Source organism: Sinohyriopsis cumingii, chromosome 4 (assembly GCF_028554795.1).
Source record: "Sinohyriopsis cumingii isolate HCF-2022 chromosome 4, ASM2855479v2, whole genome shotgun sequence".
Lineage (NCBI taxonomy): Eukaryota > Metazoa > Mollusca > Bivalvia > Unionida > Unionidae > Sinohyriopsis > Sinohyriopsis cumingii.
This window is the reverse complement of record NC_142964.1, coordinates 30,784,001-30,806,899: the sequence shown is the minus strand read 5'-3', so window position 1 is coordinate 30,806,899 and position 22,899 is coordinate 30,784,001. Positions and strand designations below refer to the sequence as shown.

At 37.9% G+C, this 22,899-nt stretch overlaps 1 protein-coding gene across 5 annotated transcripts in view; it reads left to right on the top strand.

The window, feature by feature from the left end:
* Positions 1–22,899, top strand: part of LOC149800879 (uncharacterized) — a 242,737-nt gene that overhangs the window by 194,452 nt on the left and 25,386 nt on the right. For 4 of the 5 annotated variants that reach the window (XM_089954901.1, XM_089954904.1, XM_089954900.1 and 1 more), the window contains 3 exons: positions 9,605–9,760; positions 10,399–10,494; positions 11,179–11,329. In XM_089954901.1, coding sequence (XP_089811027.1) covers positions 9,605–9,760; positions 10,399–10,494; positions 11,179–11,329 — 403 coding nt within the window. The remainder of the gene's footprint in view (positions 1–9,604; positions 9,761–10,398; positions 10,495–11,178; positions 11,330–22,899) is intronic. The other variant, XM_089954902.1, reaches the window with a different exon arrangement.

The following is a 22,899-nucleotide window of genomic DNA, read 5'->3' as shown; positions in this document are numbered from 1 at the left end:
ATATTCTGTGCTGCAAATGCGTCGTTCACATAATCTTGTTAACAATTACATTCTCTATTTCATACTTCGTAGTTTCTTTTCTTAAGTGGCCGCAGAGATTACCATTGCTCACCCTTGTATTTGTATAACTGATTCTCCTCTTCACACTGCTGAGAAAATAAAAATATTAATTAATCAATCAACCTACGTGCCTTTTCATGCTCTATACGCTCTACAACGCGCTGATGGGAATCGCCTTCCTGCACGTTGGACTAGCTATCAATGCCTCCGCGCAGTCCGCCGAATCCAGTCTGGTTTAAGACCCGTAAGCTATCAATACCTGTTTTAGTCAGCCAGCCAAAGGGTTTTACCGGGTTGTGGCCGCTGCGCATTTAACAGCTTCTTAGAGCCACAGGTGAGAGCTTGGTGCATGTGAGGACCAAATGTGGACGAGGTACCCTCAAAGAGGCACAACTGTTCCCACATCACAGGTCCGACCCTTTCAATACACTCTCATACACCCATGCAACTTTCATAAAACCACAGAAAATATCTTTCGGGGATATATTAAAGTCTCTGGCAATTTGTGCCTTCCTTGGGTTTTCCACGATCAATTAGAACCATACCGATTACATGTGTTCTTTTTGCCTTTAGCGATCGTTTCCGTCCAAGCAAAATTACAAGGAGAAGTGCGTCCTTGTGAAACAGACGAGGTCGTTATCTTCATGGTTAAGTCAATGTCGGTTGAACATATTCTCTGCGAAATCTAACTGGGATGGATTCAGCGGTGAATGTCACTTCATCATTGTAGAAAGTCTCTTAATGATTTCACTCCTGACGTTGATGCATCTTTTTGTCTGATGTTTTCACGTGCTAATGCTATGACTCCAGTATAACCTGGAGTTGACAGTGGCACGTAGTGGTGGTTTCAATGGTTATTTCTACGTTGCCGTATCGTAAATTATTTTGACCATATACGAGGTTCTGGTAACACCACCCTGACGCAGTTATTTGTTGACAATTGAAACAAAATTGGTATACATTTTAACATCGCTGGCCATCTGTCCTCAGATTTCGCAATCTCATCATCGTGGTCTAAATTCATCACTTATATGCAATGATAAATCTAACCGTACACGCAAAAGGCGGTTAGGTACCTGAGTGGATAGACGTTGTATCCATCAAAGTGAATTTAATCTGCCGCGACCGACGACCGTGTTAATGTCAATGGGAAAGAGTCTGCAACATTGCTATAGCCGACATGTGATATGTGTAGACATTATGCCGTTTGTCATTTTCAAGCATTATTAGTCCCTATTAAGTTTAATACGTATGCTACGGACTTGCGCGCCTTCAAGATGTGAGATTCAGGTGTATTAAAAGCATCCACGACAACATCAAAAACAAGTTGACCATTGACTGCGCATTCAGTTTTGTTTTCTACTTCATTTGTTAATCGTCCTTCATCTGTGTTCTATGAACTTACTATGTTTATTGATGAGGTTATGTATGATAACCTTTGCACCCACATAATGCTCAGTCTCATTGACATAATTATATGATCTTTGATAAGCGCAATCAATATACTCTGATTACCCAGATATTGCTGATTTAGGCTAGATTCTTTGCGGCAGAGCGTCACATCATCAGAAAAACATTTTAACTATGTCAGACATTTTAAATTTAACAGATTGATCTTGACAAATCACATCTTCGCCCGGGTCAACCGCGGCAAAAACTCGGTTGATAAACTCTGTGAAATCCGCTTTGGTGACAAATTAACAGAAAGTTAATATATTATTAAGTTTACTTTCTAAATGACAATGTAAAATTAATAAGCGCTTGAGGTGTTGATGAACGTTCAAGTGCACACAACGCTTCAATAACACGATGTCCACATAATGGTCCCTCATGTCTAGCTTGTATCGGCACAGTCGAATAAACAGTGGTTGTCGTCCACCCCCGGATTCAATAATCAACTACCTCTCCACCAGTCTTTTGCAGTTGCATCACCTCAGGCTCGGATTATTTTAATGTCACCGTGGTATTATTCCGTTTTGGCTGTATAAAACAAATTATGTTATGTTTGGGTCACCGAGAAGGAGTCTTCTATAGTTAAATTACAGTGACTCCGCAATTGTTTCGTACTGCGCTTCTTATTTTCGTAAGATGCTTTCTTCTAAGGCCATCCTTCACTTCGTTATAAGATAATACTTTCTAAAACCTTAAATGTTCAATTACTTTTTTCAAACTCTTTACTAGTTTTCAACAGGCGTTTCGATAGGCCCCATCCGGCCGCGTGTGCTTTCCCGAAACAGCATCTTATCCAAGAGCAAGCAACCGTACCACAGTTAATGGGATTTACATGTGCATGAAGTGAATGTCAACCACAAATTGCTTAAATAGGATCATATGTTCCAATGCAAAGTAGTAAATCGAGTACAACATCGGAAAGTCGTACTGGGATATCTGCAGACCAGTGTCAACATTTTCATGCCAATGCATTAGGACCAAAACACGTGAAATGCTCGTGCCACATAACTGCTTGCGAAATCAAGAAGAATTTCTTCAGAGGCTGCCTGATAATCGTTTAGTCTCAAAGAAATCTCTGACACTCTTGACTTTACAATATCTTTGTACTAATGATATGTACACCATTCACACGAGTCATGGGCTGAAACGCCAGGAATATATGATTTGTCGCATTTACCTTGCTGGATAGTTATTTGCCATGAACACTGTTGAATTTCACCTTCATGAGAGTCTGATGTAAGCATTTGAAATGATTGTGATGACCTTCCTCCAGAGTCGATGAACGTTAGCAAACGCTTTTCTGTAGCTATCGATGGGGTTGGTACATGTGTATGCAAATCGCTTTAATTTCTTTTCCATTCACGAGATATATTGCGCTGCTGAACAACACTATGATGTCATCGTTAGCAAACCCAACTCTTGTAAAGTGGGCGTAAATAGTTTAAATGACGTGTTCTTGTACAAGTTTTCCTTCGATTTCTAAAAGAGCTTCACACGGGCACAATACAAGCATGTTCAAGGTTTTGTATACTTGGGGACTTAGTCTGGTACGAACAATAATTGGATAATCGAACACTTTTTTATCTATTAACACAGGTTTGTCAATGTCAAATGCGGGATCTGATGAATTATTAAATTCTATCGTTATGTATGCATTATCGGTTCTTCTAATAGAGCTTTTGCATCCACGCTTAGTTGAAAACAGTAATCCGCGTCACCTTGCCTCATTTGCAATAAGTGAATCAACCAGACGTTGTTGAGCGATTTTATTGATGACTTTAATAACCCGAACTGGCATTAATGCTCTTGGTGGTAATGCAACTGCCTTTGGTTCCACCAGGGGTGTTCGGGTCACTATTCGTCGTAGTCAGTTTTGAATTGATTGAACTGCATGCAATCCCAGGTTTTCAACTGTTCGGCAACAACGTATTCGAAGCTATAATCGACTCGCACTGTAACTTCCTTAGTAATTGGTGCAACACGCGAGGCCAGACCCATAAGAATCCTTTGTGATTTTGTGAATAATCCATGAACAATATCACCAAAGCCATTTCCATAATATAGCACCTTTTATCGCTTTGACAACACGTCATGAGATCACACGTCCACATACATCTCAATATATTTAAACTCCAGGCTAATCTCTGATGTACAATTGTACTGTTAAGGTCTTCCCTCACAGGTACAGCATGTGTCCGTCCTGATCAACCTGAGTTAAAAGACGATGTGTGAATGGAGGATTTAGCATAAAAAATGTATAGGCTTGGTAATAACCGTGAGCAGATAACCCGTGTAACATTTATGAAAAATCCAAATAATATGGAACCCTACAATGCAACATTTGTGGAAGATCCGCTTGCTGAACTGTAACTGACACTTATAGCGTCACATGTTAAATTTCCTGTATTGTGATGGTGATATTAATAATCTTATATTATGCCCCATGCATAAGAATCGTTTGTTGTCAGAAATATCTTCCTGCTAACCTAGAACTGTTCTTAGTGACGAAGGTTTAATACCAATCATATGTATAACTTAGAATTTTTACCGGTCATCAATGAAATTCTCCGTCGGATTTCATTGCTCATAATTATCTCACCCATGCGACAGAGAAATATAGCTGTTTCGCAAACGTCACTTTTCGTATCTCAGTCTGGTTGCCTCAGACATATCATCTCAGTTAAGGTGTCCACGCGCTAGGAACTAACTTTAAAAAAAATAAACCTGGCTTCTGCTGTGTCTGACATACTTATTCTTAAATCAAACAACAAAGCAGCAACAAGAAAACAGACAAATAACGCCCAAAACCTATATAGCAACTTAAGGCCTCTCCATCTTTGACAACACACCATACAGAACAGTTTGAGAGAAATAGACTGACACACAAGAAGTCGAGCTATTTGGGATTATGCTCGAAACTAGTTCGTTCCACACATCATGGTCAATTTATCATATTCTAACTTTTACAGTCAGAGTCATAAAGTGTGGATAAAATTATCTAACTAGTCTTAAATACTTCGCGTGAAACGAATTATATATTGCTTGCTACATATAATGACGCTGACAGGTAAGTTTACTGAGCTACAGATAGGATAAAATTTTCGATACTGTGTGGAACGAACTATAACCAAACTCTCTCAAGAGTTACGTAAATAACCATATGGCTTGGATTTCCTTGTCTCAGTCCAAACCCCAACATAGATTCTATTTATATCGAACAAGCCAGCGGGAAGTTCAACAGTATCCCAGGTTGCGCCATCATTCGCTGAAAGCACGAACATGTTATTCGCGGACGACCCTTATAAGGTTGTTATCGATTATTAGGTCACATGTAACAAACATTCAACGACATTAGTACAACTGTTAGTGTGCTATATTTCCCCGAAGTGTATGATGTTGAAAATGTTAAGTAAAATTCTGCTTCGCAGACAAATTCATTTTTATTGAGTGAACGCTCGGAGTTGTTAATCTATAGACACGGATTTCAATCCTGTGTTTTGAACCTTTTGTGGCTACGAAGTCCTCAAGGACGGCCTTCCTTTCCAAGACTCATTTGCGCATTTGCCTTCAGACCCTCGCGATCCTTGCGTGGTCCACCGTTCCAGTCAATAGTGAGAAGACAATATGGGTCCTGAGTGACTTTGGCAATCATGAAGAAACTCACCCCAATGAATGTTTGAAAAACCATGTCCGTCAATATCGCAAAATAGCATCAACATGTTACAATTGTCCTGGATTAATTTAGGCACATGTGCGATTTGTTGTGCGACATAGACCACGCATGTGTATTTGTGCCGGTCAAGGCAAATTATTCTCGCTGAGTTTTGTCTTGGTGTTCACGCATCAAGATTATCCTTACTTGAATCAACATCGTCATAGTTAGGTACTTGATTGTGGAAAATGTATCAATGGTACACGATTTATTTATTACTGACGGCTTAAACGCTATGTTAAACTCTTTGAGAATATCTCAACAAGTTTGATCGTCCGATGACGTTTTAATTATGAACGACTGATTGCACATTGCCCATCTCAAAATGATATTCAACAACAATTGGATTCCATGTGAACCGGCCTGGCCAATAATCAATGCATGAGTTTTGAAACATGTCGACATGCTTGCGTGTTTTGGGCTTTGCCTAAGTCGATGATGGTAAAGCAGTGCTTTTTCTTTTTATAATGCTAGCCTGAAAATCTCTTGTTGTAACACAGTCGTATAATGCAAACATGTAAAGCGGGTTCAATCCTTTATAGCAGAGCCGAAGTTCATGGAGCTCATTCAATAATCCAAAATCAGCGGTGATGACGCAGCTGCATTACCTGTAACATTGTGCAGTAAATATCATTGGAAAAAGGATATCCCTGGATACAGTTATAGTGTATCTGGTACACCGTTTGAGATACGACTTGATTCGAACATCAACATAAGCCTGGGAAATAACATATAAATCGTGTTGATGCAGATGTTTACAGATACGATCTTGCGTATAAAGGATCTAATGACATGCTGCTATATATCCCATCCATGACTTAAAAGATATCAATCCTACACACGGAAAAGGTAACGCCAGAAAGATCATAAATGTCGGTTTTAAGGCTAAAATTGTTTTAGAAGGCCCCTTACGTATAGATAAAATTCATTCACCAGAAGTAACATATTTGGATATATTAAGCAAACAGGGTTTCTGTGTTAATTTGATCCTAAATGAAATACAGTCCACTTGCTTGCAAAAAAGGTGAAGCTGCATTTGAAACGTTAGCGAAACAAAAGTTAATCGTATAATTTATCGACAATTGTTGATCACACAAGCATTGTGGTAAATGTGCCTACCTGTACCAAGGAAGATTTCCCTGGTTGGTTTGATGTAAGAACACCTAACAAACTTCATCTGGTTGAACTTGTATTTCTTCCACATGATCGTTTGCATGGACGTACAAAGAAGCTTTGCTGTTGGTATCAATAGAGTCAGCAAATATATCATATGCACTTAAAAGTATATATGAAAGTTCACCAATAACATGGCCACTGCTATGGCAAACGGATCAAAAACACGAATTTCTTGGATATATTGCTGCTTTGTGAACACAGCATAAGGTTCTCGTTAGTGTTGGACATTTTAATATCCATCGTGAGAAAGCTATTGCGAAACGATTTAACAGTACAATGCCGAACAATCAGTCGAACATCAGTACTCACTAGAATTATTAATGAGGCATCAGGATGTTCGATCAGACGCGTGGGTAACACGACTGACATAAGTCATGCAATCATAGGTCATGAAACCCCACGCACAATTGGATTTAGCCAGCTTCAGTTCGGCTTTTCTGCCTTGAACCCCTACATGTCGACCGTGAAATATTTTGCGTGACTGAAATGACATTTCTGCAGTTCATCGGTTCAGTTTATTTTATTCACTATCACGGACAAGATCAACACCATTTCATCTGCAGGGATTCTGCATTGCTTTGCAAAATACGCATTCCTAATTGCATTCCAAATGCAGATTTCGTATGTGAACTATATAGTTGATAAAGCGTGAAGATTTGAAACATGTGTGGTGCATTCAGTAAATTTGCGTTTGGATTCGTCCTCAAGTACATATTGATATTGGGATAATCATCAACGCTCTTTGTGAGCTGCCAGATAATTGTTATAAGTGTTGTGAAGCAAGTCTGCTTACCCCAGATCAAATTCAATGAAGTATCCATCGTCGATATTGCTGTCCCAATCGCGGATGTGTTTGTTGGCCTCCATGACTGTTGGACCGATCCACTCACACCCAACAACAGTCATCATTGCCGTGCCTTATATGCATGATGCAACTGTTAGGGATAGCAGGACCATATCCCTCCATCTTTGTGTTCTTTTCACGAACTTATCCGTGAGTTGTCAGTAATATACCTCCATGGATTCGACGCTCAGCAAACAGACTTTGGTCAATATTAGTGACCAGTTCCAATTCTACTTTAGCCTTTGACGGCGGTGAATCCCTCTCAAGCCATTCACGATGACGAAAATTAGTGCGCAGGATCAAGCTTCTACACAAGCATGGCATTATTATGAAACGTCTCAATCACATCCGCTAGTAATAACACATCGGTGCGCAAATACAGGTCTTGATAGTCATCAAAGGTTTGACAATCAAACGCGGACCACACATTCTTGGCGTGTGCTTAATACTTGACGTTGTATGGAATGCCTCGATCTGTAGTAACTTAGTTTCACCAACCTTGTTTTGATCACTCCTGTACTCTTTTGAATATATTACTTTGCATGTAATTAAACGGATTGTTCCATCGTTGGCACCACTTTACTGACTAGTGATTTCAAATCGATCCTTGTCATTCGCTGTTTCTCCGGGCTGGAATTAAAGAGTTGTAATAAATCAATAGCTGACCAAAAAATCAGTAGCTGACCAAGCCTAAATGTTATTGATTTTATTCCATCGTGTTTGGAATGACGCTTATTGGTGCATTCGATGCCGTTGCTACTGCCGACATTATTAAATTACCATCATACCCGCAAATGTTATAAAGCACAACAGGAATTCTTTAGATAAATTTGTAACTGTTCATTTTATGTGCTGTGCTTCTATTATATACGCACCAGTGATATGGCAACAATCGCGAACTTTAGAACTTTTAGTTTTCTCGCTATCAGTCACATTGATTACATCACATATCCAACACTGAACAGCCATGCAAAATTCACGCGTCCCATCATTAGTCTCAATCATATCGGTAGCTGAGGCAAGTTGTTGTTGTATCCATTTTGTTGTGACATCGAGCGATTTTATAAATATATCTACCGTGTCATTGCACGATACAATATTGCAGGCTCTGTTCTTTCGTCGCGTTGCAGCAATGTAACAAAAATTAGTACAAGACATTTGCAGCAACCTGGAATGTATTTGACGACTTCTGGTCGTTGGAAAATTCGGTTCTTACTTGAACGTTCAAGAACTTGAAGTCCGCATAGATAACATACTGAACTTTTGTTTTTCGTTGCAGCGCATTAAATGTCAAAATAGTTTGGCCGGGTTCTGACATATTCGGCTGCTGTGGTTTCTCAAGATTAGTCATACTAAAAATTATATTCGTCAAGCAACTGTTCTGTGTTAAACATATGCACGAAACGTCTGCATGGAAACCTTTTACCCTATTGTTTGCTATTCCGGTACACCATTCATGAAAATATTTGATCCACACATAATGATACCACACGACTGAAGCTATCATTTCATTTAATAATAACAAATCAATAATATGCGCGTACATGGATGTTTCACTTCTCGCTATATATAATCCAAATGGCTGCATTCCTTTATTCATAACAAACGCATTGACTGAGATACCAGGAATGAATCGTTCAAATTTACTGGTAACTTCCGCCAGAAATTCAGTCCTACCAAAATTGGTTTTATTCTGGTATTCTTTGTATTTTCGAGACTCATCTGTATTATCACTCGTAAAATTGGTCATTCATAATATCGGTTGGCATCTTTTTGTATATTGATCACTGATCGTGGTTGAACATAGTGATGATATTTAACTCGATATTCGATAAGGTTTGTCTGAGGAAGTATGAATCTATACTTCCAGTCATCTGGAAAGCGTCCATCCTAATTCTCAAAATCTTTCACAACTTTTATAAATTATAAGTATAAGTATTTAATCACCAATGTAGCGGTAAAAATAACAATATTCGTTTACTGTTCTCTTTCCTTATTTCCTTTTTCATAGGTCATGAAATGCTGATACAGTCAGCTTCGATTATCAAGATATCCATATGACGCAAGTACTGGCAATGTGTATATGCATATGAATGATGCAATAATGTGTTTGATTTTCTTCCAGTGCTTTAAATATCAAACTTGATATTGTGATGAATTCGCCTCAAACAGTTTCTCATCATGGGAATAAAGAACCTTCAGTCAAAATAATGCCATTCTTTGTAATGTGTTATCGAATAGTTGTAATTCAGCGAATTTGTCTGGGAAAGGTACAGCGGTACTGTACATAAATCATGTTCTTATGCTATTACTCTATTCCTATTTGTGAAAAACAAATTTAACCTAAACATGTATTTCAGAGTTCAGGCAAAGCTCAAAACTCCCCGCGGAAATGGTTTATATTAGACAACAAAATAAAGTTGTCCTGGATTCTTTACGAGAAGGGGATCTGGTTAAGTTTCTCAGGACCGGATACGACCACTATGCAGTTTTCACTGGAAGATACGAAGGTTCGGGTATTGGTTTCGAGTTCTATTTATTTCATGTTTATTTAATAAGGTTCTAGATTTTAGTACATAGTTTCAATGCAGACCAGATCGTCTCAGTACTGTATGTTTTTTCCGAGAATAAAACTGAAGAAACCTTATAATGTTTACGAAAATAATACAGAAACTACGGTATTGAATATTGGCATATAAAGAATGTAAACTTTAAAAAAAATCAATTAGCATAATGTCTACATTAAAATAATATGTGGCTATTTACTAATCTCAGAATGCCACATTATAAGCTGAACATATTGTTAAAGTTAAGGTAAGTTTGAGAAGATATTTTTGGCGAGCAAATTTGCGATTTTCAGTGTTGTTAAATTAGTCAAAATGAATGATACTCTCTATGTCAGCACATCAGGGTACTTCTAACTTTATTTTACCTTCTGTTCGTTAATATGATACAAAGTAAGATGAACATATAATGATAAAAACAAAAAGAGACACAAAGAATAAAACGTGAGAGTATTTCTACTCGTGCACTGTTATTGAAAAGCTTAATATCGCTGATTCAGCTTTTCTATTTACCATCCATTTTCATGCTCTCTCGTTTTTATTTTATGTATGTTTACATTATTAATATCCTTTTACCTTTCATTTCAAAGAAACTTGTCACCAATGTCAATACACACGCCCACCAAGATACGCAATCTCGTGTACGCACGTGACGGAAAACAAAGACCTACGATCTGCCGTGCCAGGTAATCACACCTTTCATAGCATATACCGCAAACAAATAGGTCGTATGTGGAATAAGCTATAGGAAGGCAGGTGTAAATTAATACATTTTCGATACAACAAATTGCTTCAAATTCTTGGCCATGTAGACATGAATAAACAAAGAAAAATTAGTTTTGTAACTTAACTCATCCCTTGGACATTATGTTTAAATTGCTGATTAAAAATTAAATTTATTTTTAAAAATTAACATTTCATTTTATTAAATGTACCAATAATAAACTGGAAAATAGAGTGGTATTTGTCTTTTATTATTCTTCCTTGGTCTTTCATAGAACTCAGCTTTCTGGAACATTTTTCGTTTTAAAATATTGAACTGTAAATACAGCACTTTCGCACTTAAGTCGATCTTTAAATTAAGATCCTTTTAGCTTCTTGATCGTTTTGAAAGTCGGGTATCTAAATCCATTCAACTTAACTGAATATTAAATCTTTGTTTTGGCCATATCTTCTATCTTACCATTGAGAGAATAGCTGTTGATAGTTTCGTTCTGAAACTATCTAGTTCTACTGAATGAAATGTTCCGACTGACATAATGTAAATCGTAATAAACAACCTAAATAGGTAGATACTGCATGTAAAGAATTATGTATTCTAGTCATTGATGTATTAGGGGCAGGTAAGTTTAAATTTTCCAACATTGCAGGTGCACTGAGTGTAATACATTGGTGGAATGTTCCAACTGCTGGTTTTACATTCGCCAATCGAAGAAAGGCTTCGATAAGGATTGATTCATTTTGGACTGTTGTCTGGTATGATCGAGCTGATAATGGCAACGACATAGAGTTAGAGAACAGGTATACATTTGTATTTTAATAATAATTTACTGCAACAAGTCTAGCAAATTACATATGTCTATTTAGATCTCTGATGACCTTTAACAAAAGTTTAAAAAGAAAAAGAAACATAAGGTGAAAAAGCTATGAAAAGGGAGACAATTTCAATTATTTACCTACTGGCTCGCCAAGGCAACTGAAATTGTTTCGAAACTGTAATATTTGCTTTTGTTTAATTTGTTTCTTGCTATGTAAAACTAAGACTACTTCCACAGCCTTGTACCTTACATACACTGATTTTAATCATCTGGGGTACTTACGTATTGTCCAATGACATAGAAATATATGAAAAATTAATGATATATTTTGAGTATATGAAGCCTTGAGAACTGTTTACTTTCTTGTTCAGAGGCCCATGTATATAAACAGCATAGGACCATAGTATGAAGCTATACAGCGCAAAATTCAATATAAACTTAGTATTAAACGCAGAAATGATTGTCATGACACGTGTTGTAAGTATAATGTATATATACTGGGCTCCCCTGTTATTATCATTTCCCTGATGAAAGTATTGTTAGAAATATTTTTCTTTGGCAAAATAAGATTTCGTCGAACAGTTGTTAAAACTCGAATCAGTCAAGACAAACACTCGGTAATTTAAGCTGGTTTTGTGGTTTAATTATTTGGTAAATATCTCAGATATCTCGTTCAACGAATCGCCTTTTCTTTAAAATTTAAAATGATCGGAATGCTGGTATAACGAAACTCAATTTCCAATCGAAAAATATGGTGCAGTGCTGTTGTTGTTTCTCCGATAGGAATATTAAAAAAAATGTTAATAAGAAACTTAAGTCTGGAAACATGTTTCGTAAAAATAAAGAATACATTTTATTACACACAATATTCAGCATTTCATTAAAATCCCTTGAAAGATATTTTTGCTATTACAGTTTTCAATTTTTTAGGAGAGATTATTTTTTGCTAATTTGACTAATATTTGTTTAGTGTAATGATTCGGTATATACTTAATATATTATAACACAGGTAATTGTAATACTTACTTCGCAGCAAGAAGATGGATAAGTGTAAATTAAATATCTGATAATCTCTTTTTGATATTTTCAAAAAAATGCATTAATATTTAAACTTTATATTATTAAATTGATGTTAATTTATACCAGTTGTATCATTACAGTTGATATAACGTTTTCATACAAATGTGGACACCATTTAACACCTTTATTTAGAGGTATATTTTAATATTGACTATAAGAATAACCTTTGGATTTTTCAGAAAAGAAACCTAGTTTTTAAAATTACTCGAAATGTAAATAATCGTTCTCATTTATGTGTATCAAAAAGTATTTGTATTTTATTTTAATTACGATGATTTTATTGAAAATATATTGTACATTCAAGTAGTTTTATTTAAATTAAATGAACTGAACCTTAGTAGTGATAGGTTGTGCCACTTGGGGGAAATTGGGAAAAGCCATACACAAAGTGAAATTCCACTTTTGGGACAATCGAAATGTAGCATTGTTGAGGTCATGGGTTTTAAAGGGAAAAAAGGGTTTAGAGGGACAGTAGGGATTATATGGTACAAAAGGGTGTATGGGGACAAACAAGACATACACTAACAATCAAACAAATACTTAGACAACACAGACGAAAATATTTTGGCAAAAGTAGAAGAGTATATCTTTTCGAAGCAAGTGAGTGACCATGGAAACTGCCGTTGGCTTTCTTCTTATATTCCCTGTAGTTCTACCACCATCTCCCCAGTCTTTGGAGGAAAACCGTCCTTAGGTATTCAGCATGTATGCCCTATTGCTCTAAACCTTTCCTGGACCTTGATCCAGCTGTTATTTAATCGGTTGAAGTCTTCCTGTGTCTTCTTATTTTCTTTTTCCTTCCTCTCCTTCTCCCAGTTATCCTTTATCTTCACTACGTCTTGCTCTATAACTTTCCTCACAAGTCTCTCTTTAAAGCATATGTTCCCCATCTCACACTGTTTAGGGCTGGGTAACACCAATCTCCCCGGGTCTCTATCTTCTTCAGAAACTACCTAGCCTCTATCATCAAATCCATGGTCTCCTTAAATTTTCCCAATTTACACTGTTGAAATGTCAAGAACCCTTTTATCTTCAGCTCTTCCTCAAGTCCCCTATCTCTTTTTAGTGATGTCACTTGTCTAGTTACATGGTTTATGGTGCCAGAGTACCCCCCAATATTACTCTATCATTTCTACAACATACTCCACCTCCACCATAAATTGACAAGCTTCTTTCAAATCATACACACAATTTATTTTAGTATGTGTTGACTTGTCAAGGATGGTAGACATACACACTGTTACGATACCATATTGAATTTGTCTCGCTTTCGCCTAAGGGCATTTGCAACCCGTTTCTTCCCACAGGGTGGGATTTTTAATTAGTCGAGCAGGCATGTATGGAGCCACTATCCACTCATGTTGATGTCTGCAGTACATACTACTTATTTGCCACATCCGGCCGCGAAAACAAAGGGCGGCGCCGTGGAGGGGGAGCACAACGCCACAGCAGGAGCCCCAAATATCCCAGTTATTGTGAGCGAATGTTTGACGCAGATGCGAATTTTGAATTGGCGTCTGTGCTATTTGAATACATCAGTAAAGGATTGGTTTGTGTTACTCGTTAATATAATTTTGGCCGGGGTTGCTGACGCGTTATTGTGTGGTGTGTTAATTTGGGGGACCTATTTGTGTTTTATTATTTTAGTTCCGGCCATAGTTTTATATGCCTTAAAAGCACGGACGTCAAGGAAAACTTTCACCTCTCACAAAAATACATATCACATACAAACCATCTAAAAGAGATGGTAGCGAGGACCTGAAAGAAACCTTCTCCACTTTTTACAAACCAACACACTTTTGCAAACAAAACACACTATACTCCATACCAACACATATTGGAGAAGGGAACAACATTTTAAAGACATGCTCGGACAATTGCATACTACCACTAAACCTACCAATAACATACTATCACACATGCAAAGTTATTAAGTGTTTCTAAGCACAAGACTTAACCCTCACATACAAACACACATTAGAGCAGAGAATTATTTTTGTTTTTAGGGACAAAAAGACAAGGACACTCATACACACAAGAAAAACACACAACAAACAAATTTTTGGCAAATTTGATCATTGTAGTTTTTTCTAGAAATATGGTTGGCTCTGAAAAAGGCTGTTTGCCCTACGGTGCACCTAATTGATGTCCGCATCTACCATTTCTAGTTCCAGAGTATCTAATCATTCCCCAATGCCACTGTGAAAGTTGGGAGTTCTGAATAGGGATGGGTGGCTTCAGAACGAGAGGATTCGGAAGGCTTTTTCTGTTATACTCTGCGATGTGCCTGTGGATGTTGTGGTGGTCGTAGCTGTTGTCGCTGTGGTTCCCATTCTTGGCGCTGTCGCTCCAACTCTTTATCCCAATTCTCAATCTGGAGGACAGCGGCCCTCTGTTATGGCAATTGGCACTGCATCGTTTTCTACTGCTGTCTCTGGTGAATCTGCAGCCTATACTTTTCTGTTCACTTTTCCTCTTCTTGCTTCACTTCTTCGTGGAAAATTTATTCTATCAGGTCTTGCACCAAGTTTAGCATCCTGACTTCTAAAGCAGGTTTTGCCTGACATGATGCGAATGCATGTGATCCTCATTCAGCTTAGCTAACTTGGAAGGCATGATACTGGCTGACGAATCAACAATGGGTGGATAGACTGATTGAGTGATCTTACATTAGAGTCGCTTGTGCCCATAGAGCATGTGCGACTAGTTTATTTCCACATCGTGTGCTATTTAATTAATCGTACGTGAGAGAAAGAGAGCCAAACACCCGTACGTATTTACGTACACAAATGTGTTATTTAATAATTTGTTTGGCAACAAATCCCCAGTATACATAATCATTGGATGAGTGGAATTCGAGACCATCGAGCACTCATCGCATTTCCGTATCCGCACTTCATTGTAAAACATTGGGTGTGATTGGACACTACCCTTGTTACATCACCCGATTCCTTGCATACACGCTCTTCGTGGCTGCTGATGAATAGATTAGTGTGAATTAGCCCACACACTCGTCTTTCTATGTTTGAGCAAGGAAAGGAGGAAAAAGACTTGGAGGGAGACACTAAACGTCAACCGGAATGCCCCTAGAACGCCAAAGAGAAATATTAATGAAAGTATGCCCAATTAACTACGTCGTTATGTTCCCGATTGCCAATTCTGCGTTAGCCACATTCGTAACTAGTATCATGTAATGTAGTTTAAACTTTCCTACTTATCACAATTCGGAAAGTACGAGTCAAAGTAGACCCGTAAATTTGTTCCGTCATGCTTGATAATTAAGTTTTGTTTTGCAAAGGTAATAAAAGGATCAGTTTGCTTGCGTTTAGTTTTATCGAAATGCATTTCCAAGCCAAAATGGAATCTCTTTTTATTGAGGCATTTGATAAGTAACCCTAAGAAGGGCTTTTAGACGGTTAGTTTCTGCGGCGGTCTTCTTCTTCTTTGCAGTCCGCCGCACTTCGGGACTCTACGAACTGCTGCCTCTAACCCATGGAGTTCTGTGTATTGTTCACTTGTCTCAACCAGTCTAGACAAAAGGTATAGCTGATACATATCAAGGTAATATGACGACAGTATGACCTCGAACTATCATTGGTGCGGCCTTTGGCTTTCTGGTTCTCAGCGACCTCCAGGCTACGTATTTGATAACGCTGATGAATTGGTTGGCTTACGTGTATTCTTCCAGCGCTGCCTTTAATCCCAGGTCCAATAGCTGTTGTCCTTTCAGGTCGGGATCACATTTCTCTTCTTCACAACCTTTTTGGTCCCTTCCTTTTCTACTTGTTCTGGCTGTTCGGCTTCAATGTTATAAGTAGCTTCTGCGTCGGCTTCAGCCTTAGCTCTTCGTTGTTCTTTCAATATGGTTATAATGCTTATATCCGTTTGAATCTCTTGGTCTGTTGTAGTTACCTGCCGTTGCTTTGCATCGGATATAGGGGAGGTACATGTCAATTCGACGGTCGAAATTCGGGTGTTAGGTCTCTCTTCAATGACTGAAGCTGATAAGGCAGGTGCATATTGGTCACTAGCCCTAATACGTGCTTGTTTCTTCCCATCGTGCAGCTCCTTATTCGTCCTCGTTTTGGTTGAATTCCATAGCCCAGAATTTCCATCAATGCCTACTTCCTCTTTCGTTTCATCCAACACTAATAGTATTGTTGTTCTTTTTACACCAGCTCATAGGCTCCAGCTACTCGCCAGAACCTTACCAAGGACCTAATGACATGTAGTGCTGGCTTTGGTATAACTGCATATGCTATGTATGGTACATTGTCTTGTTACGTAGTCTTATATATCTTCAACGCTGATGTGCTATTTAGCTTTTATCCCCACGCAACTGGGTGGACAGACTTAACTACTTAACTTAATGGAATTTACTTTCCTTTCGAAAACGGGGCATTGGGACGGGTTTAAGCCCGCAAGGCGGGTTACTTAATTGATCGTGATATTGTAAAATGTACCACGCCTCTCACGCGTTTATGCACACAAGGTGTGCTATATAATTAAGCAGCCAAGTCGAAGGACAATGAAGCCCCAATCGACCTGTGTCTAGTCTATAATGTGTGGGAATAGACCCAACACACACTCATTCTAATTTGACATCCTCTACAGCAGTATGAGATTGGACACAGCTCTTGTGACGTCTCCGGGGCACATGATTACTAGACAAGTGGGAATCGGCCCAAATACTTCGCTTTGGTAGTCTGACCTAGGGAAGGTATCAAATGGGCTCGCCCGGAAAACTTAATCGCCAGTCGGGACGCTAAATGCCAAGGTCGCATTCATTGTCAAATCTAGCCCAGTTATCCTAACTGGCGTTCCTTACAGCCAATAATGTATAAGCCACTTGTGCAATTAGGCAAATCAATGTTAGTTGAAAATGTACCTATTCATTCCTATAAAATTTTGCATTTAGTGTACAAGGTGTATCTATCATGACCTAAAATAATATGAAATGTACAAGTCAAATTGATTCCTTAATTTGTGCGTCAATATTAGGAAATAGCATAATTCTGAACGTTGAGTAAAGGATCAAACTAGGCTCTTTACAGTTGTATCAAGTCGGGTATCCAAGCCAAACTGGAACTCATATATAATGAGTCATATGAATAGTAGGACGGCAAACTGAAAACTTTGCGGGCGATGTCATCTTCCATACATTCTGCCGCGGTCCGGTTTTTCTCATACTGCTGCTCAGGGAATGCCTCACACCCATGATTTGTTGTTAACTGTTCAGCAGACATCACCAGTGTGAACAAGGGGCGTTGTTCATAAGCCTCACGGTAGCAGTTCGAGAGGATTCTGACCCCAAACTGCCATTGTTGTGGTCAGGTTTACCGGACTTCAGAGATGGCCAAGCCATACGTTTTACTGCACTTATAAACTTCCTGGCCTTCTTGGTATCCTCTATGACGTCCTTGAAGTCCCATATCAATTAATCTTTGCTGCTCTGCGTCGCCCTCATCTACTTCCCTTTGTGCTTCTTCCTCAACATCCCCTGCTTTCTATTCTTGGTCTTGATCTTTTCCTCGTTCTTGCTCCTGATATACTAGAACAGCTTGGTCCTTACTAGTGGTACTCGGGATAATGGGTATGCTGATAACAGTTTGAATTTCAGAATCTATAGTTATTTTCTGCCGTGAAGTTGTCAAGATGGGCGGAGTACTTCCAGTCAATTCAACAATTTGATGGGGGTGGGTTGTGAGAGGATCTTGTATAAAGACCAGTTTACCTGTTGCGGCAACAGCGTGGTTGGCTTTCCGTATTCTGGCTTCCTTCCTCCTCTCCCATGATACAAAACCGTTGTTCTCGTTTACTGGCACACTTGTTTCATCCCAAGTTAAAAGGAACGTGTAATTGTGGACTCCCGCTCGCAGCCTGCAGCTGCTAGCTAAAGCTTTGCCTACGGTCCTAATGGCCCATACGGCTGTACTTGGTATTATGAAAGTAGCCGGCGGACTGAATGGCACCTCGCCTTGATTTGCTGATCTGCTCTCGTCCATCGATGAACTGAAGTGCTCACTAGCTAAACTCGTCGCGAGACAGTGGTGAACCCACCGCTTTATACTCCTCAAGCTCGGACATGATGGAAAACTTCGAAATTATTTTGTGGGAACGCAATAGATAATATGACTCGGAGGGATAGAGAAAGGTGAAAGAGCATATACTCATACTGTATCATTAAAAAAGACGACACAACAGTGTTTCAAAAATTCAACTTTTTATTCAAAACAAAAAATTACTCAAATACAAATCAAGACGTCAACAATTTTTCAAACAGCAATATATTTACAAAGTTGAAAACGTTGTGGATTCAAACTTGACTTCCTCTCATCTAGGTCATTGGGCCATCGATGCACATTAAGCTTCCTAGCTAAAGACAAAAGATGACCATAATGATCACAAACCACTCTTTCTACTTTAACATCTTTTGAAGCATACTCTATATCAAAACAAGTCACTAAATGTTCTAAGGGATATCCATGACCGTGTTGATGAAGAACATACACACAATATTGTCCACATCATGGAATCGTTATTTTTAACCTCACATTATTGAATCGATTCGTTATTGCACTTATTTTCATAAAGTCAACGATATTATCTTCCAAAGGCAAGAATACGTAAGAATCGAACTACTTCACACTGTGATCGTTGAGAAACTAGGCGGCAACACTTTAGGTTTCTGGTTGATGACTCGTCGGTGTTGATGACAATGGCTTGAATGTCTCTAGTTTTGCGATTTATCACTAGGACGCTTAACCAAGACCACGTATTTAGCATTGAGACTGACGGCAGGATGGGCTTTACTTTGTTGAAACCAATTTTGGGTAATGCAAATGACACTGGCATTACGATGATGCCCTTTGCGTGTAAACCAATGTTTAATTTTTTTCTTCGTCTTCTCCTAACATGTCATCAAAGATGACCGGATATGTTTGACTCATGTCAGAGACGTTCCCGCCGTCTTCGCGAGGAATGCCTTCCATAGAAACGATACAATCTTCTTGACTTTCTTGAAGTAGGCTGCATGCCTGTTGCCACTCTTTGTAATACCACACGATGTATTAGGAGAGACGATCGATTTAATGGGTTTTGTGCTCTATGAAACGTTTGACAAATTCGGTTTTTCCTGAACCACTCTGTCCATGAATTAATATGTTAAAGGAATGGCGATGATACAGTGGCTACCAATTTGAACGATCTAACTTTTCATCAATGACGTTAAGAGTAGATGAGGTAGAAGAGGAAAATGTGCAGATGTTTAGAATTATGAAAATATCATAGACAAGAGAAGGGATTTTATACTTCTCATGCACGTTTAGTCATTGTTCAAAGGTAAAACTTGACATGAAATACAAAAATACATAAGAGCCAAACGGTTAAATACATGGCTAAAATACAATTCAAAAGGATCAATCGCAATACAAACAAGTCACTGTACAAAACTTTACAAATTGCCTATTTCTAGCTTATATAAATACATTTTCCGTTAAATAGATTTTCCATGAAGTTATAAATGTGAGGAATTCCTACTTATCACATACCTCAAAGCTCAAATATCTGTTTAACGTCAATTAAACTTCCTAACAAAGCCTGTATATCGTGTGCATACTTTTTACCTGTCGTTCTAGTGGCTTTCAAAATCTTTTGAATTTTGTATATGTCATTTTATTTGACGTCTAGGGGTTAAAAAAATTCGTAAATATTCTCTCACTTTGAGTATTGTTGTTTGTAAACAAAAGGGTCATTTAAAACTAGTTGCCTGACTTTGAATATGTTGGTAAAGCTTTGCAAATATTGTAAAAAAAATTCAAAATTCATAAAGTTTCAGTTTTCGAATAGCCGAATAGATTGTACATAGTTTTGCTATGCTTTCTTCCTTGCTGACTCCAAAAGAAGTCATCTATGTTCTCTGCTGAAGTGCAATGGGGCTTATTGTATCCCTAAATCAACTTTGGTTAGAGGACAATTCATGTTTTGGTTTCATTACGATTACAATACTTCCATGTACTACTGATCAGAATTCTGTTAAAACTTTAAGTACATATGTATATGTCTGACTCAGTGGAAAAGTACTTAGTATTTTACTTTTAACGTTCGTATTGTAAAGATACTTTCCATCATTATACTGTTGCTTTTCAGGTTTTCTCCTTTGCTCGAACTATTATTTTCAAAGATTTGTAACTTTTCTTCAATTCTTTTACATGTATGAACGAATTTAGACTTGTCAACTTTAGCAATGAAGAAATGTACAATGAAGAAAATGCAACATTGTATTAAAGCTGGACTCTACTTGAATATTTATAACAATATAGGCAGTATAGGGTAATCTATGATGGATAAAACACTTACAGTGCTGGTATTTAAATTTCTCGAAATTTTTCCGAAGTATTTAAAATTAACAATTGTTCTAGAAAAATATACTTTCTTTTGGATGCAGTGATCGTTGGGAAGGAACAACATCGCATAGTAGTATGAGGATGTTTAACACGGCTTTTATCAAATAATTGTTTCAAACTTTTATCAGTGTTCTACGTTTGTTCTTAAGTTGGTGTTGCAAGGATATTTAAATTCGGTTAAAACCTATAGATTGTTTCACAACTCTCACATAATATCTCCTCACAGCGAAGCACTGTTAACTTCTTGAGCACAAATATGACATTTACAGTAAGCGAGCACTGTAAATGTCTGTTCTACAGATAGCTTCTTCATGCCTAATTTTCACTTTATACAAATATGGACATGCCATTTAAAATCTCAATTGATGAAGCAAATGCCCTCTTACCGTTGAAATTATTAAAGCCCGTTGCAGGCTTATTTAATAGCCATATAAGGGAGGTCGTTACACATGCTGAGGATTTACGATATGACAACTTCTGTGATGCCTACATACTCGAAATAAACTCTTGTGTGTGAACGGTTAAATTTTAAAAAAAACTAACATGCGACGTGTCATGTTGACTGAACGCGCGATGATAATTCCTAACTATATACTTTCAGCTGCATCCAAACGAGACATTGGATCGGTAGATACTTTTTCGGTTTACTACTATAACAAGGGTTGATATGGAACAAAGTGGATCAATTAGGCTCGGCTAGCGAAGATACTGTGTCGTTATAAATTCTAGAACTTTTTGAAAGTAAACTTCCTTCGAAGCCAGGCTGGGACAAAGATATCACAACTTTGATTGGTAAAGAATATTGATTTTTGCGCCACCTCTGAATGCAGATCATTTCGGAGAGGTTTTGTAACCAGGATCATAGCTTCCGAAAACATATTTTCCCCTAAGTGTTTTTAATTCAGGATAATCGTTATGCTTTTGTATGTACGAATGTAATTTCATAAACCAAAATAGATCCTCAGATACCATATATACCGGTCCTCAGGTCGATAATGCTTGTCAAGATCATACTGAGAACCAGCTTGAGCAAAAAAAGATCACACTTTTGAGTTCATAAATTGTAAGAGTATTTTACTTAGCAGAATAAAATCCGTAAGATGACGCTTTTGATGCTCCACATTTAGGTGGTACCTGCTCCAGATATGTATTTATTGATTTAATTAATTTTTTAGCTAGCTAGTCATGTTTAAGGCTTATGTAAATTTGAAGAAAGTCCAAATTGGGATGCCAAATTCTATTTCTATTATATCCATTGCCAAAAGTTCATGATTAAATTGCACCGTAGACGAAGTAAATGTATGATAATTTTTTCAGAAATTTATAAAACCTATTGAAACAAAATCGTACTGATCGAATTTTAGTTGCTGCATTACCTGTTATTATTCAATGGGTTCATGTTTCCTTGCTTTAGTCCTTGTCTGATGCTTTAGTCACTTCCATCATTCGGAGTATAGTTCTTCTTTGACTTGGAAAAACTGTGGTGGACACTTGCCACTGGGCGCTAGAATATTTTCGATATGTCTAGTCGGTTTGCATAGTTTCATTCCTTTCTTTGTTGTATTGGACATTTACTTCACAATCCTCTGGAGGAGTGCGATATTTATATGTGTACCCTGTGACTTTGAAGGTTTCTATGCACCCTATATCTAAGTGATGAGTCAAACTTTTAACCCATCGATTTTATCAGTGTCAAGTTAGTATTCCCCCCCACAAATTTGTTCCGGCCATTTGTTGCATATCGTATTTGTTAAGACCTTCATCATGCCAAAGAAACTTGTCTATAAAGGCCATAAGAAGGCTTCATAAAACTCACCACACAGGTTATGCTCAATGCAGTATTATTGACATGTCTTTTCTTTGCTAGACGAGGTGTGAGTTCTAGGAGAAAGAGATAGTTTATATAGTATATTTTCTTTGCCTTGTTGCCAGACGAGGTGTGAGATCTCGGAGAAAGACATTGTTTCTATAGTATTAGACGACAGAAGCCGAATTCTCATGTTCTTCTTCAGTGGACCCCTGAGATTCCAGAAGAGATCTGGGACACTTCTCACTTTGCGGAAGTCTC